The 17,972-nt window shown below is 31.6% G+C and overlaps 1 protein-coding gene and 1 long non-coding RNA gene across 4 annotated transcripts in view; one reads left to right on the forward strand and one right to left on the reverse strand.

The window, feature by feature from the left end:
• The window catches only part of tlx2 (T cell leukemia homeobox 2), a 46,022-nt gene extending 35,235 nt beyond the window's left edge, over nucleotides 1-10,787 (reverse strand). For all 3 annotated transcript variants that reach the window (XM_061977343.2, XM_061977342.2, XM_061977341.2), the window contains exon 1: nucleotides 10,234-10,787. In XM_061977343.2, coding sequence (XP_061833327.2) covers nucleotides 10,234-10,687 — 454 coding nt within the window. In that variant the 5' untranslated portion in view covers nucleotides 10,688-10,787. The remainder of the gene's footprint in view (nucleotides 1-10,233) is intronic.
• LOC133617403 (uncharacterized) overlaps nucleotides 1-17,330 on the forward strand; it is an 88,973-nt gene extending 71,643 nt beyond the window's left edge. Inside the window, exons 3-5 of the long non-coding RNA XR_009817003.2 lie at nucleotides 10,473-10,648; nucleotides 10,758-11,100; nucleotides 17,249-17,330. This is a non-coding gene — a long non-coding RNA (uncharacterized lncRNA). The remainder of the gene's footprint in view (nucleotides 1-10,472; nucleotides 10,649-10,757; nucleotides 11,101-17,248) is intronic.
• Nucleotides 17,331-17,972: the final 642 nt, after the last annotated feature.

Below are 17,972 nucleotides of genomic sequence, written 5' to 3' on the forward strand. Positions count from 1 at the left end.
TTTTATTAAAAAAAACTGTTTTCTTTTATGTAATCTAAACATGTGTCCAATCTGTTTTATGGAGGAATGCAGTTAATCATAGAACTGGCAGCCAATGTTGTTAAAAAAAGGTAGTGATTTTGAATCGAGAATCGGTTTGAATCAATAACTACAGTAGTCGTTTTCACAGTACATTACTGTAAATGGAAAAACACTACCACTGTTATTTGTACAGTAAAATTCAGGCGATTTAATGCCAGTTTTTTATTTTTACCGTAAAATATACGACCGCTAAAAAATAGAACAAACGGTACCACTTTTATTTTTACGGTAAAATTCCGATGATCAAGCTGCCAGTTTGTTTGTTTTTTACCGTAAAATCTATAGTTGTCGTTTTCACAGTACATTACTGTAAATTAAAAAGCAATACCAATGTTATTTTCAAAATAAAATTCTGGCGACTTAGCTGCCAGTTTTTTTTTTAAACTGTTGTTACAGTGCATGACAGTAAAGGAAAAATGCTATCTCTTTTATTTTGAAGGTAGGATTTTGCTGACCGAACTGCCAGTTTTCTCTACCGTAAAATCTGCATCAGACCGCAATGTTTTCTATTTGGCCTGTGAGATATCATGAGTCTCGGATAAAGTCCAACATATTTGTTGTTGCCATTTAGTCACCATCTAAGAGTCAACGTGAGTTTTTCCTGGTCAATGACTAATATTGAGTTCATAGATGTGCAGCATGTACTATATGACCCAATGCAAACAACCTTCCTTAGTCATAGTGCAAAAAACTTTTTTTTTTTTTTTAAATCTAACCAACTCAAAATGTCAACAGACATGGTCACTGACTGACAGACACTGAACTTGGTGGACATTATAAAATACTAATAATAAAATCACCATAAAAAATGTAATCTAAATTCAATTTAATTTTTCTAATCTGTCCTGTCCAGACTTGTACTTCTCTTGTTGCCTTATTTGTATTTGACTTTATTGAATGTTCGGGTAGAATTTTATTCAACAAAAACTGTTTTATTTTGGGTAATCCAAGCTGTTTTATGGAGGACTGTAGTTAATCATAGAACTGGCACCCAATGTTGTTTAAAAAAAGTATTGATTTTGAATCGAGAATCGGTTTGAATCGAAACGTTACCCCCAAGAATCGAATCAGATTGAATCATGTGGTGCCCAAAGATTCACAGCCCTAATAAATACCAGTACATACATCAGTAAAAAAACTGAGTAAGCCAGGGGTGTCCAAACTACGGACCGCAATGTTTTCTATTTGGCCTGAGAGATATCATGAGTCTTGGATAAAGTCTAACAAATTTGGTGTTGCCATTCAGTCGCCATTTAGGAGTCAACGTCAGTTTTTCCTGGTCAATGACTATTTTTGAGTTCATAGATGTGCAGCATGTACTTGTATGACCCAATGCAAACAACCTTCCTTAGTCATAGTGCAACATTTTTTTTTAAATATCCAAACAACTCAAAATGTCAACAGACATGGTCACTGACTGACAGACACTGAACTTGGTGGACATTATTAAATACGTCCAATCACCATAAAAAATTCAATCTATATTTGATTAACTTTTTCTAATCTGTCCTGTCCAGACTTGTACTTCTCTTGTTGCCTTATTAGTATTTGACTTTATTGAATGTTTGGGTAGAATTTTATTCAACAAAACCATTTTTCTTTTGGGTAATCTAAACCTGTATCCGAGCTGTTTTATGGAGGAATGCAGTTAATCATAGAACTGGCACCCAATGTTGTTAAAAAAAAAAAAGTATGGATTTGGATTTAGAATCGATTTGAATCGAAATGTTATCCGCAAGAATCGAATCGGATTGTATATTGTTATCTACACATGTATCAGAGCTGTTTGTCTATTTTATGGAATAATGCAGTTAATCATAGAAGAATGCAGTTAATCATAGAACTGGCAGCCAATGTTGTTTAAAAAAAGTATTGATTTTGGATCGAGAATCGGTTTGAATCGAAACGTTATCCCCAAGAATTGAATCGGATTGAATCATGTGGTGCCCAAAGATTCACAGCCCTAATAAATACCAGTACATACATCAGTGCGTCAGTAAAAGAATTCTGTTTGTCTATTGTGTGCAGCATTTACTTATATGACCCAATGCAAACAACCTTCCTTAGTCATGGTGCAACATTTTTTTTTTAAATCCAACCAACTCAAAATGCCAACAGACTCTGACTGACATTATAAAATACGTCCAATCGCCATAAAAAAAAAAATCTAAATTACACCCATTTAAATCCATTACAGTGCATGATGGGAAAAATGCAAAACGCTCTCCACACTTATCCATGTTTGCGCATTTTAGTTGCTTGATATTTCTGACTGGTGACAAAACTTTAGGGAGGTCGTCACGTAAGTAAACAAGGTAGAAGTCCAACTTTCACATACTCTTAATATCCAATTATTTGAATTATGTATCCATTATATTAATATAATATGTACACATATGTATGTATAGGCTATGTGTGTGTGTATATATATATATATATATATATATATATATATATATATATATATATATATATATATATATATATATACGTATATGTATATGTATATAAATGATAATGATAAATGATAAATGGGTTGTACTTGTATAGCGCTTTTCTACCTTCAAGGTACTCAAAGCGCTTTGACACTACTTCCACATTTACCCATTCACACACACATTCACACACTGATGGAGGGAGCTGCCATGCAAGGCGCTAACCAGCACCCATCAGGAGCAAGGGTGAAGTGTCTTGCTCAGGACACAACGGACATGACGAGGTTGGTACTAGGTGGGGATTGAACCAGGGACCCTTGGGTTACGCACGGCCGCTCTCCCACTGCGCCACGCCGTCCCTATATACATATATGTATATGTATATACATATATGTATATGTATATACATATATGTATATGTATATACATATATGTATATGTATATACATATATGTATATATATGTATATTTATATTCTATATTCTCTCTCTATATATACACACACTATATATATATATATATGTATACACACACACATATATATATATATATATATATATATATATATATATATATATATAGGCGAGGTTACTGTAATTTATCCGTTAGAAAGTGCTCAATTCCGGGGTGGAGCGGAATATTCATTAGGTCAGGAAAAAATACGGAGGTTTACACAAAATCCCCTGAAGAGCAGGGAAACCTGCGAAACAGGCTTATAGGGATGAAATAGCCTCCGTATTTTCTACTGACCTAACAAATACATATATATATATATATATATATATATATATATATATATATATATATATATATATATATATATAAAGACATGCACCTGGGGATAGGTTGATTGGCAACACTAAATTGGCCCTAGTGTGTGGATGTGAGTGTGAATGTTGTCTGTCTATCTGTGTTGGCCCTGCGATGAGGTGGCGACTTGTCCAGGGTGTACCCTGCCTTCCGCCCGATTGTAGCTGAGATAGGCTCCAGCACCCCCCGCGACCCCGAAGGGAATAAGCGGTAGAAAATGGATGGATGTATATATGGTATTTTTATTTAAATGAATATTTAGAAAATATGTAAATAATTTAATAATTAATAGCATGGTTGTATTTTATGCATATAGCAAATATTTTTCAATTGCTTTATGATGAGTAATTCTAACATGCAGGCTGAAATATTGTTTAAAGACGTGCAATAAACTACAAAATGTGTGACGGAAATAAAAATAAATATATACACATGATAATAAACATACATTAAACTGTAAATTGTTTTATACTTGCAAATCTTTTTTTTTAATTGAAGAAAATTGTTTTTACAATTGTACTTTTTTTTTAAATTGAAAAACAATGTTTTTGTACTTGCAAATCGTTTTTTTATGTGAAAAAAAAGTTTTTACAATTTCGTTTTTTTTATTTATTGAAGAAATGTGTTTTTATGCTTGCGAATGAAAATCGTTTTTTTAACTGGCTGAAAATAGTTAGTTTTTTTAAAATCGTGTTTTTATGCTTGCAAATGGTTATTTTACTGGCAAAAAATGTCTTTTACTTGGAGAAATTGTTTTTATACTTGCGAATTGTTTTTTAATTGAAGAAAGGTGTTTTTACAATTGCACTTTTTTTTATTGAAGAACAATGTTTTTGTACTTGCAAATCGTTTTTTTATGTGAAGAAAATTGTTTTACAATTGCAAATCTTTTTTTTTTATTGAAGAAAAGTGTTTTTTTTGCTTGCGAATGAAAATAGTTTATTTTAACTGGCTGAAAATACTTTGGGTTTTGTAAAATCGTGTTTTTATGCTTGCAAAGGGTTATTTTACTGGCAAAAAATATGTTTTACTTGGAGAAATTGTTTTCATACTTGCGAATTGTTTTTTTAATTGAAGAAAAGTGTTTTTACAATTGCGAATCGTTTTATTTTTTTTATTTTTATTGAAGGAAGGTGTTTTTTATGCCTGCGAATGAAAATCGTTTTTTTTAACTGGCTGAAAATAGTTTGGGTTTTTTAAATCGTGTTTTTATGCCTGCAAATAGTTATTTTACTGGCTAAACATTTTTTTTTTCCGGACAAATTGTTGTTTTTATTGCGAATAGTTTTTTTAATTGAAGAAAAGTGTTTATACAATTGCAAATCTTTTTTTTTTATTGAAGAAAGGTGTTTTTTTTTTGCTTGCGAATGAAAATCGTTTTTTTTTTAACTGGCTGAAAAAAAAAAAAATATATATATATATATATATATATATAAATATATATATATATATATATATATATATATATATATATATATATATATATATATATTATCGTGTTTTTATGCATGCAATTGGTTATTTTACCGGCAAAAAAATATGTTTTACTTGGAGAAATTGTTTTCATACTTGCGAATTGTTTTTTTAATTGAAGAAAAGTGTTTTTACAATTGCGAATGTTTTTTTTTTTAATTGAAAAAATTTGTTTTTTATGCTTGCGAATGAAAATCGTTTTTTTTTTTACTCGCAGAATTATTATTTTTTTTTTTTAACTTGCGAATCATTGGGTGTGATTACAAACATGTTTGTGGAGTTTGGGCAGTAATTTCCCTCCATATTTAACACCCTTTGTATTTCTGCAAAAAAAAAAAAGCTCAATCCATAAAGATGAGCACTCATTCCTCTAAACGCAAAATAAACGATCTCTTAAATGTTGATCCAATCAGCAAACGTCCAATTCAAAGAAGACGCCGCTTCAAATATCGTCCTATAAAAAAAGAGGATGTAAAAAGAAAGGAGGATTTAGCATACGAGGAGAGCAAATGTCACCTCGGAGAATAAGTGGGGCTGCAATAAAATCACGCGTGCTTCATAACAGTCTGCGTGACAGGGCCGCTCTCCCCCACTGCGGATATTACCTTTTAGCCAATCTAATAAATACACCCGTGAAGGATTCTAAAGGGGATATTGAAATAGAACATGAACATACATTTATTTCTTACAACCTTGTAACGTCGTCGGTTTATTGTCACGCCATTGTCTCATTATTTGGGGACATATTGGACTCGCGATGAGCGTGGAATAAAAACACGCACGAACATAAATGTGTTCATGATGTATAGTATAATTTAATGTTGTACTTTATTATGCGTAAGTGACGTTTCATTGAAAAATATATATTTGCAAGCGAATATTTCAAATACATATCTGCTTTCTCGTTTAATATGGGTCCTCTTTTTAATTGTATTTATTTAGTAATATTTTTGTATGAATATATGAATATTTAGAAAATATTTTACAATATGTAATTAATTTAATAATTATTAGCAGGTTTGTATTTTATGCACATAGCAATTATTTTTCAATTGCTTTTTGATTAGCAATTATATGCAGGCTGAAATATTGTTTAAAGACGTGCAATAAACTACAAAATGTGTGACGGAAATATAAATAAATATATACACATTATAATAAACATACATTAAATTAAACTGTATATTGTACATCATCTGTATATATATATATATATATATATATATATATATATATATATATATATATTTATACACACACACACACACACACACACACACACACACGATAGGCTCCAGCACCCCCCGCGACCCCGAAAGGGACAAGCGGTAGAAAATAGATGGATGGATGGACCTTGCCTCTTAATTTCTAATATAGCAGCACTCACTATTCAATATTTTATGAGGGGGTGGGTGTGGGGGTGTATGATCTTCATTTTCATCTTCATAAACGTGAAGTCACGTGACACGCACACGTCATTCTAATGAAAGTCCGACTTCAAAAAAGAAAAGAAAAGAAATGACCTTATTTTCTTAGCAAAATTATAAAAAGTTGTGTTTTTGTGTTTCTTAAAAAAACAACAACACATTATTATTGAGTGCCTGATGCTGCTTAAAAATGTCACGCAACATTGTCATTATAGTATTCATCACAATGCGGGAAGTAATACTGCAGTAATATGCACATTTCATGTGAACATTTGACCTAATTAACAGTTCTGTAGGCAATAATTATGTTTTTTTCTCGATATTACATTTATTTGCATTTCCTTCTTGATTTCATAATAAATTGTTCTTAAAATCATTTTTTGGCGGCGTCTTCATCGAAATGACATGTAATCAAAATATATAAAAATGTACAAAAATGGTATCATAAAAAAAATACAATCACGTTAAAAATAATGATGTATAAACATTCAAATGATTAAAGGCTTCTGCAATAAATGATGTTTTAATTGTTTTCCTGCAAGTGAAATAGTCTTGTGATCCACATTTACAGTATTTCTTATAAACTAACTCCAAATGTATTAAATAAATATAACCAAACAAATGCAACAAAAAACATTTATTTGCCTTTTTTTTTTTTTTTTTTTTAAACATTTTAAAGACTTTAATGTGCATCACAATGCAAGTAAATGTACTTACTTACTGTTCTTTTTCAATACGTTTATTTGCTTTATATTGCACTTAATTGTTGTTTTCATTCTTGTAAGGTGCTTATATGCAAGTGAATGTTTATTATTTTTAAAATTAGGCTATAATGTTTTTCAATATGTGTACGTTTAAATATCTAAGGCTTTTTTATGCACCACAGTGCAAGTAAACATGTTTTCATGGCTTGTTTACGTTTGTATCACATTGCAGGTATTTTTTTTTCAAGCTTATGTGAATGACATTGCATTGAAATGTTATTTGTACCTTTTTTTAATACGCGTCACAATGTTGTTGTTTTTATTATTGTTACATATATGCATCACAATACAGGAAAATGTCGGTTTTTTAAAATAATTTAAATGTTTTATGTGCACACCCAAAAAATGCTGGGTTATTTTGATAACCCAATTTATGAGTTGCCAATGTTGAGTTATTTTTATGAATAGCAATCCATTTTTTGGGTTACAAGGATATTTTAACTAAATTTCTGGATTTTCAAAACTATGAACCATTTTTGGGTTGCTTTTTTTTCGTTTTTCTTTTTAAATAAAAAGGTACTTTTTTCCTGAAATGAATTTAATTGTGTATTAATCTCATTAACATTATTTACAACCTTTTTTTCTCCAACCCAACATTGAGTTTGCATAACTCAACTTTTGGGTTAAATACTTGAACCCAATAATTTGGTTGGGAATAACCCAACATTTAGTTATCATAACTCAACGTTTTAGTTAAAAGTTTGGTTTAAGAAATTGACCCAAAATGTTGAGTTAAAATAACTCAAATAAGGGGTTGGTCCTTTTCTGAACCATGCAGCAGTTGGGTTGAAATTGGGTTATTTTTTAACCCAACATTTTTTAGTGTGTGTGCATCGCTTTGCAGGTCGATTTAGTTTTTTTTTTTTTCCAAATATGAGGTTTTATAAGCCTCACGTGCAGGTAAATGTTGTTTTTTAATATTTGATGTTTTTTATGTCCATCACATTGCAGATACTTTTAGCTTTTTAACATGTATACATTTTCTACAGTATATTGCAGTTCAATGTTGTTTTTATTATATGCAAAGTTTTTAAAGACATTTTTATTTTTTTATTTTTACGTTCGCATCAAAATGTTTTTCATTTTTACGTTTTAATGTGTTACATTGCAGAGGAATGCAATAATCTTTTAAATGCATCACAATGCAGGAAAAGGTTTTATGTGTCCATCGAATTGCAGGTCAATTTAGTTTTTGGATTGATTTTGTTTTACGTTTTTTAAGCATCGCATTTAGGTCGATGTATTTAAATATATTTTTTACTAATTTTATATGAATCACAAAGTTGAGGTGTATTTTATATGCGTCACATTGCAGATACTTTTAGCTTTTTAACACATTTTCTCCAGTATATTGCAGTTCAATGTTGTTTTTATTACATGTAAGGTTTTTATATGCATCTTTTTTATCTATTTTTTATTTTTTATTTTTACATTTTTAAGTTTGTATCGCAATGTTTTAAATTGTTTGACGTTTTTATGCGTTACATTGCAGAGGAATGCAGTAAGCTTTTTTTTTTTTTTTTTTTTTTTTTTTTTTTTTTTTTTTAATGCTTCACAATGCAGGAAAAGGCTTTATTATTTAGTTTGTGAATTATTTTTTTTAAACGTTTTTTACGCATCACATTTAGGTCAATGTATTTAAAGATATATTTTAAAGATTTTATATGCATCATAATGCAAAAAAAAGAAGAAGTTGAGGTGCATTGCAGATACTTCAAGCTTTTTAACATGCATTTTCTACACTATATGCATCATCATTCCATTTTTTACCGTTTGTCCCTTTTGGGGTCGCGGGGGGGGGGGGGGGTTGCTGCATCATATTGCAGTTAAATGTTGTTTTTGTTATATGTATCACAATGCATGTTTTTTTATCTATCTTTTTTTTTTTTACATTCTTACGTTTGCATCACAGTGTTTTTCATTGTTTTTACCTTTTTATATGCTACTTATATATTACCATTTTATATGCATCACAATGCAAAAAACAAAACAAAAGTTGAGTATTTTATATCTGACACATTGCAGGTAAATGTAGTTTTTTAATATTTTATTTTTTTCTGTGCATGACATTGCAGATACTTTTTAACATGTATACAGTTTCTACAGTATACAGCAATGTTGTTTTTATTGCATGTAAGGTTTTTATATGCATTTTTTTTAATCTATCTTTTTTTTTTTTTTTTACATTTTTACGTTTGCATCACATTGTTTTTTTTGTTTGTTTTTTTACGCTTTTTAAATGCAGTGCAATGCAGGAAAAGGGTTTATGGTTTTATTTAGTTTAGTTTATTTTATTTTTTATTTTTGTACGTTTTTTAAGCATCACATTTAGGTCAATGTATTTAAACATATATTTTAAAGATTTCATATGCATCACAATGCAAAAAAAAAAAAGTTGAGGTGTATTTTATATGCGTCACATTGCAGATACTTTTAGCTTTTTAACACATTTTCTACACTATATGCATCATATTGCAGTTCAATGTTGTTTTTATTATTTGTAAGGTTTTTATATGCATTTTTTTAATCTATCTTTTTTTCCCATTTTTACGTTTGCATCACATTGTTTTTCCTTTTTTTTACGTTTTTTTACGCTTTTTAAATGCATCGCAATGCAGGAAAATATTTTATGGTTTTATTTAGTTTTTGGATTTTTTTTTGTTTTTACGTTTTTTAAGCATCACATTTAGGTCAATGTATTTAAAGATATATTTTAAAGATTTTATATGCATCACAATGCAAAATAGTTTTTAAGTCTATTTTATATGCGTCACATTGCAGATACTTTAAGCTTTTTAACACATTTTCTACACTATATGCATCATATTGCAGTTCAATGTTGTTTTTATTATATGTAAGGTTTTTATATGCATTTTTTTATCTATCTTTTTTTAAAATTTATTTTATTTTATTTTTACTTTTGCATCACAAAAAAAATTTCATTTTTTTTAACGGTTTTTTTTACGCTTTTTAAATGCATCTCAATCCAGGAAAAGGGTTTATGGTTTTATTGAGTTTTTTGATTCTTTTTTTGTATTTATTTATTTTTTATGTTTTATAAGCATCACATTTAGGTCAATGTATTTAAAAATATATTTTAAAGATTTTATATGCACCACAATGCCAAAAAAAAAAAAAAGTTGAGGTGTATTTTATGTGCGTCACATTGCAGTTAGATGCGTAATTAAATATGCATAAATATGTGGTTTTATTATTGAAATGTTTCATTTTCCTGCTATTTACCTGTTAGTCTGTCCTTGGCGAACCTCCTGCTGCTCTCCATCCAGGGGAAGGTGAAGTTGCCGTTGCCCATGGGCCCCATGCCGGGGACCGGGTGCGCGGAGGGCTGCGCGGCGGCGGCGGGCGCCGGCGGGGGCGGCATGGGCCTGTGCGCAGGCACCCGGATGACCCCGCCGGCCCCAGCCGAGTTGACGTTGACGTTCATGTTCATGCTGACGTTCATGTTCATGTTGACGTTGTAGGAGCCCGGGAGGCCCATGGAACAGGCCGGGTTGTAGACGCCGTTGTAGCCGTTGCCGTAGACGTTGGAGGCGGCCAGGGAGTAGTCCGCCTCCCCGGTCCTGTTGGGGAGCAAGCAGCCGATGGACTGGTCCGAGCTGTTGAGGATCTGGTCGATCCCAAAGCTGATGGGTTCGTGGTGCGTCTGGTTCACCTCCTCGATGCCGGTGTGCTCCATAATGATTCGATTCTTTCTGCTAGTAATAATGACCAAAATGTTCTCTTCAAACTATTTCACGCATGTCCAGTGCGTCACAGATCCGACATGGTGCCTTCATGGCCGGGTCTCTAGGAGACGGCATATTCCATTTTGGAGCGCCAAGCACCGACACTTTAGTGATCCGAATCCCAGCAGCTCCCGCCGAGAGCCTGCATAGGTCCTGAATGGATGCTGCAGAACCAGGACCAGGACCAGGACCAGAGACCGACCAGCCCCGGAAAAGCAAACCATGACCCGGTGCGCATAAGTCAGGACTTTTGTTTATTACAAGCCAGCCAGGAAACTTGTGTTGCGTTCAAGTGCAGGTGAGAAGAAACCCTCCTCCTTGTCCTCATCCTCCTCTTCTTCATCCTGCTGCACGTCTCTTAAAGGTACAGCGCCTCTTTTCTGCCTCACCGCGCAACGAAAATAGCATCAACCAATTTTGAGCATTTTTTCATCCACACAAAATATTATTATTGAAGTTTGATCGATTATGTTGTTTTATTTATTATCTGGTGACGTAACACACCCTAAACTGACAGGAAGTGCTTGGTCCATAATTACAAAAATAATGAAAAACATGCAATCAATCAAATACCTGACAATATTGGTAACCGGAAGTGACGCCTGATTAATTCATGAACGCTACTTTATCATATAGTATTTATTATTATCGATAGTAATAATTAATTTAATAATATTTTTTACCTGCCAGGATGTTTATTTTGTAACCAGAATTGACGCCTAATGAACGTATATTGTTTAGAATAGTATTATCGAAAGTAATAATTAATTAATAATATTTATGACCCAGATGCATATTTTTTAACCGGAAGTGACGCCCGATGAACTCTTATATTGTTTTTAACAGTATTAGTTCATCAAAAATAGTAATTATTTAATCATATTTATTATATATTATTTTGTAACCGGAAGCGACGCCTAATGAACGCATACATATATTGTTAAGTACTGTATTATCATCGAAAATAATATTTATTTAATAATATATATTACCCAGATGCATATTTTGTAACCGGAAGTGACACCTGATAAACTCATAAATATATTGTTTAGAACAGTTTTATTTAATCGAAAATAGTAATAATTTTAATGATATTTTTTTTACCCAGATGTATATTTTGTAACCAGAAATGATGCCTGATGAACTCATACATATATTGTTTATAACAGTATTATTTCATCGAAAGTAATAACTATTTTATAATATTTATTACCCATATGCATATTTTGTAACCGGAAGTGACGCCTTATAAACTCATAAATATATTGTTTAGAACAGTATTATTTCATCGAAAATAGTAATGATCTAATAATATTTATTACCAAAATGTATTATTTGTAACCGGAAGCGACGTCTGATAAACTCATAAATATATTTAGAACAGTATTATCCATCGAAAATAAACAAATTAATTAATATTTATTACCCAGGTGTATATTTTGCAACCGGACGTGATGCCTGATGAACCCATAAACATATTGTTTATTACAGTATTATCATTGAAAATAATAGTTATTTAATGATCTTTATTACCCAGGTGCATATTTTGTAACCGGAAGTGACCCCTGATGAACTCGTTCATATATTGTTTATAACGGCATTATTTCATCGAAAATAATAATTATTTAACAATATTTATTACCCAGATGCATATTTTGTGACCGGAAGTGATGCCTGATGAACGCATAAATATATTGTTTATTACAGTATTATTATAATCGATAAACTAATGATTTAATAATATATATTACCTGCCGAGATGTATATTTTGTAACCGGAAGTGACGCCTGATGAACATAATATATTATTATTATCTATAAAATAATAATTTAATAATATCTATTAGCTGCCAAGATGTATATTGTGTAACCGGAAGTGACGCCTGACGAACCCATAATAGCTACTTTATTACATTGTGTATTACAGTATTAATATGATCAAAACATAATTATTCATATTTAATAATACATATCATTATTATAATACATGATTATAAAACAATTTTAAAATACTTTTATTTAAGTTTTTTTCCATTGTGGGCTATAAAAACATGATTAATAATGCAGTAATGAAACATAATTTAAAACATGCAATCAACCTGCCATTATGCATATTTTGTAACCGGAAGTGATGCCCTGATGAACCCATAAATGCTACTTTATTATGTTGTGTACAGTATTATTATGACACATTATTTAATAATGATTATGAATTGATAACAATAATAATCATTATTTAATAATGATAATCAGTATAACAAAAACAATTGAGAAAACGTATTTAAAAATTATTTTTTTTGGTGCTATGAAAAAACATGACTAAAATAGTTAATGATAACAACAGAAAAGCAGTTATTCTTGTTAATGTACACTGGCTGTATACAGATATATTATTTATTTACCGCGATTTCTATAAGTACTGTATCAGTGTGTGTATGTATGTAGGCCGGTATACCGCGATGGAGGCGTCTTTCCTCGTGACGTCATTCATACGGAAGTGAAGAAAATATATATCTACACTGTAAAAAAAATTTCTGGAAAAAAACGGTCATCTACGGCTGCCAAACGAAAAAAAAAAAAAATTTAAGTAAAACATTGTAAACCAAATAATGATCAAAAACTTATTTACAGAAATTTTCATGAAACGTTTTGCGGAAAAATATCGTAATTTTACAGATTTTTACTAAATTATTAAGATCAACCACCTTTAGTAAAGTGACGATGCAAACAGTTCTGCAGAAAAATAACTTTATTCTACAGAGTTTTTCCAAATTATTACGATCAAACACCTTTAATGAAGTGACAATGCTGGCAGTTCCACAGAAAAATACCATTATTTTACAGATTCTTTCTGAATTGTTAAAATCAACCACCTTTAATAAAGTGACGATGCAAACAGTTCTGCAGAAAAATACCTGTATTCTACAGTTAGATTGTTAGAGCGAGATGTCCGATAATATCGGCCTGCCGATATTATTGGCCGATAAATGCTCTAAAATATCATAAATTATCGGTATCTGTTTTTTTTAATCAGTATCGTTTTTTTGTTGTTGTTAATATTCTGGTTCCTACATTATATATCAATATATATCAATACAGTCTGCAAGGGATACAGTCCGTAAGCACACATGATTGTGCGTGCTGCTGGTCCACTAATAGTACTAACCTTTAACAGTTAATTTTACTCATTTTCATTAATTACTAGTTTATATGTAACTGTTTTTATATTGTTTTACTTTCTTTTTTATTCAAGAAAATGTTTTTAATTTATTTATCTTATTTTATTTTTTTAAAAAGGACCTTTGGTCCAAATTAGGCATAATATTGTGTTAATTCCACGACCGTATATATCGGTATTGGTTGATATCGGTATCGGTAATTAAGAGTTGGACAACATATCGGATATCGGCAGAAAGCCATTATCGGACATCCCTAATTGTTAGTATGGACATAGACTTTTATATAACAAGCTACACATTTAATGAAAGATAATTACTGTAGTTTTTTTTACATGAATTTGAAAGTAATTTAAGAAAACAGAAAATGCTATGTATAATTAATTTGGTATTTTTCTGTAAAAAAAAATAGAAATATACATAGTTTGTCATTACTGGCACATTACTTAAAATAACAGGCGGATTGTTTATTTACAGATAATATCTTCAATTCTACAGTTTTATAAACCATTTACCTACTCAGTGGCCTAGTGGTTAGAGTGTCCGCCCTGAGATCGGTAGGTTGTGAGTTCAAACCCCGGCCTAGTCATACCAAAGACTATAAAAATGGGACCCATTACCTCCCTGCTTGGCACTCAGCATCATGGGTTGGAATTGGGGGTTAAATCACCAAAAATGATTCCCGGGCGCGGCAACCGCTGCTGCCCAGTGCTCCCCTCACCTCCCAGGGGGTGATCAAGGGTGATGGGTCAAATGCACAGAATAATTTCGCCACAACTAGTGTGTGTGTGACAATCATTGGTACTTTAAATTTTAACTTTAACTTTAAATAAAATTACAGTAGAAATTTAGAGTAAATTAACCATAAAAATAGTTTTTTTTATTTTTTATTTTTTTTTACAGTGTATATACCTTTTTTTTTATTGGTAAAAGCATTCCACAAGAATGAATATTGTTTATTTATTTAAACAAAAAAAAAAAACAAACAAAAAAAAAAAATATATATATATATATATATATATGCAAGTTTTAATTGATTTTATTTTTGCTTGTATTTTTTTTAATTTGGGGTTTTATCGTTGTATGTTTTTCTTATGTGATATGGATCCCCCTGGGTCTAAATTAAAATGACAAAAAATAAATAAAGAAAGAAAGAAAGAAATCCACGACGTCATCGATTGAGGGGTGGCAAATGGACCGGAAGTGATGGTCAGCTGTTAATGAGGACAAATAGATGGCTAATAGATAGATGATAGATAATAGATACAAATGATTTAACCTTCCGCTGCACATGCGCGACGTGCAGGCCTCAATTCAATAAAGATGAAAAATGAGCGATAATAAAAGCAGACACGCGGAGGGGAGGAGGGAGGGAAAAAAACAAATTTAATATATCACCGTTTTATTACGCACTTATTTCACTTTGGGCGCGAATGGAGATATGTCTCTGCTGCGGGGAAGCATAAAAATCAATTGTGCGCATGCTCGGCCTGCTGCTGCACTCCTATTATTATTATCATACTTATTATTATGGGCTGCTTTGTAAAAGGACCGCGACACGCGTCTCACTTTTGTTCAATAAACTCCTCCGCAGCGGGATATTGTTGCCTTATTTCGCTTTTGTCGAACACCGAATGCATCGATGATGATGTCGTGTTTTTTTTAATAGAGCTCGTCAGTAAATGTTTGCTCTGTTGCTCACGCCTCTTTGCGCGCGTAATTAAAATGTGCTCAAAGTCCATATCTGAAGTCATCATTTTCAATGACGCGCAAATTAATAACAATTAAAACGGACGAGATTAAAAATAGAAGAGGTGCATCAAAATAATAATCATGTTCATAAACGCTGACGGCGCACGCGAGGGTAATTCAGGCGTGTTTTGTTATTGTTGGAATGATTTCCCAGCACTTTAATTAATACAAATAATTAATTCACCGTAATGAGCAGAAATGACAAATCTTATTATTCTGCTGTGTTTTTAATATGTATATTGTGTGTCTTTTTGTGATGATTATTGTTAGGGATGTCCGATCATGGCTTTTTGCCGATTTCCGTTATTCCGATATTGTCCAACTCTTAATTACCGATACAGATATCAACCGATACCGATATATACAGTCGTGGAATGCCTGATTTGCCTAATTTGGACAACCAGGTATGGTGAAGATAAGGTCCTTTTAAAAATAAATAAATAAATAAAATAAGATAAATTAATTAAAAACATTTTCTCGAATAAAAAAGAAAGTAAAACAATATCAATAATAATAATAATGATTATGAATTGATAACAATAATAATCATTATTTAATAATAATTATAATTAGGGATGTCCGATAATGGCTTTCAGCCGATATCCGATATTCCGATATTGTCCAACTCTTAATTACCGATACCGATATTAACCGATACCGATATATACAGTCGTGGATTAACACAATATTATGCCTAATTTGGACCAAAGGTCCTTTAAAAAAAAAAAAGATAAAATAAGATAAATTAAAAACATTTTCTTGAAAAAAAAAGAAAGTAAAACAATATAAAAACAGTTACATAGAAACTAGTAATTAATGAAAATTAGTAAAATTAACTGTTAAAGGTTAGTACTATTAGTGGACCAGCAGCACGCACAATCATGTGTGCTTATGGACTGTATCCCTTGCAGACTGTATTGATATATATTGATATATAATGTAGGAACCAGAATATTAATAACAGGAAGAAACAACCCTTTTGTGTGAACGAGTGTGAATGGGGGAGGGAGGTTTTTTGGTTTGGTGCACTAATTGTAAGTGTATCTTGTGTTTTTTTATGTTGATTTAATAAAAAAACTAACAAAAAAACAACCCAAAAACGATACCGATAATTTCAGGTATTACATTTTAAAGCATTTATCGGACATCTCTAATTATTGTTGGGTTTTTTTCAACTCAAAATTATAATTTTTGTTAATGCGTGAAAATAATGCATGTCAAATGCAACAATATTTAATAAACTTTCAACTTTCATCAGAACTTTCACCAAAATGAGCAAGTTATGTTTTATGTTGAACTATATTTCGTTTTATGCAAATTCGGATTTTCCTTTCCTCAGCTCAACATTCCTAATATTTCGAGTGTAGCGAACATGAACGTTAAACTGATGTCACACTTTCTATGATGACGTCATTCGCGTGTGCTGCACCTAATATTGTGGCTTTATAGAACAGAACATGTGCAATCAGCATTTTTTCTGACGCAATAAAAATGCTAATTAAGACATTATTGTGTGTGTGTGTGTGCGTGTGTGTGTGTGTGTGTGTGTGTGTGTGTGTGTGTGTGTGTGTGTGTTTGCCCAAAGGCTTTGCCTGCGGTTGTCTGCTGTGATGAATGTTTGTCTTCAGGCGATGCTGCTTCTCCTGTCTGCTAATAAAGAAGAACATCATTTGTCACACTTAGCTGCTGCCTCATATATTAGTTACATTGCCTGCATGGCATACTACATGGTGTACTACATGGTATAATACATGGTATAAAACATGGCATACTACATGGCATACTACATGGTGTACTACATGGTATAAAACATGGCATACTACATGGTGTACTCTACATGTTATAACACATGGTCTAAAACATGGCATAAAACATGGTGTACTACATGGTATGCTACATGGTATACATGGAATAATGCAGGGTGTAATGCATGGCATACTGCATGGTATACTACATGGTGTGCTACATGGTATACTGCATGGTATACTACATGGTATAATGCAAGGTGTAATGCATGGTATACTACATGATATACTACATGGTATACATGGTATACTGCATGGTATACTGCATGGTATAATGCATGGTAAACTGCATGGTATATTGCATGGTATACTGCATGGTATACTACATGATATACTACATGGTATACATGGTATACTGCATGGTATAATGCATGGTAAACGGCATGGTATATTGCATGGTATACTGCATGGTATACTACATGATATACTACATGGTATACATGGTATAATGCATGGTGTAATGCATGGTATACTGCATAGTATACTACATGGTATGCTACATGG

Source organism: Nerophis lumbriciformis, linkage group LG16 (genome assembly GCF_033978685.3).
Source record: "Nerophis lumbriciformis linkage group LG16, RoL_Nlum_v2.1, whole genome shotgun sequence".
Classification (NCBI taxonomy): Eukaryota; Metazoa; Chordata; class Actinopteri; order Syngnathiformes; family Syngnathidae; genus Nerophis; species Nerophis lumbriciformis.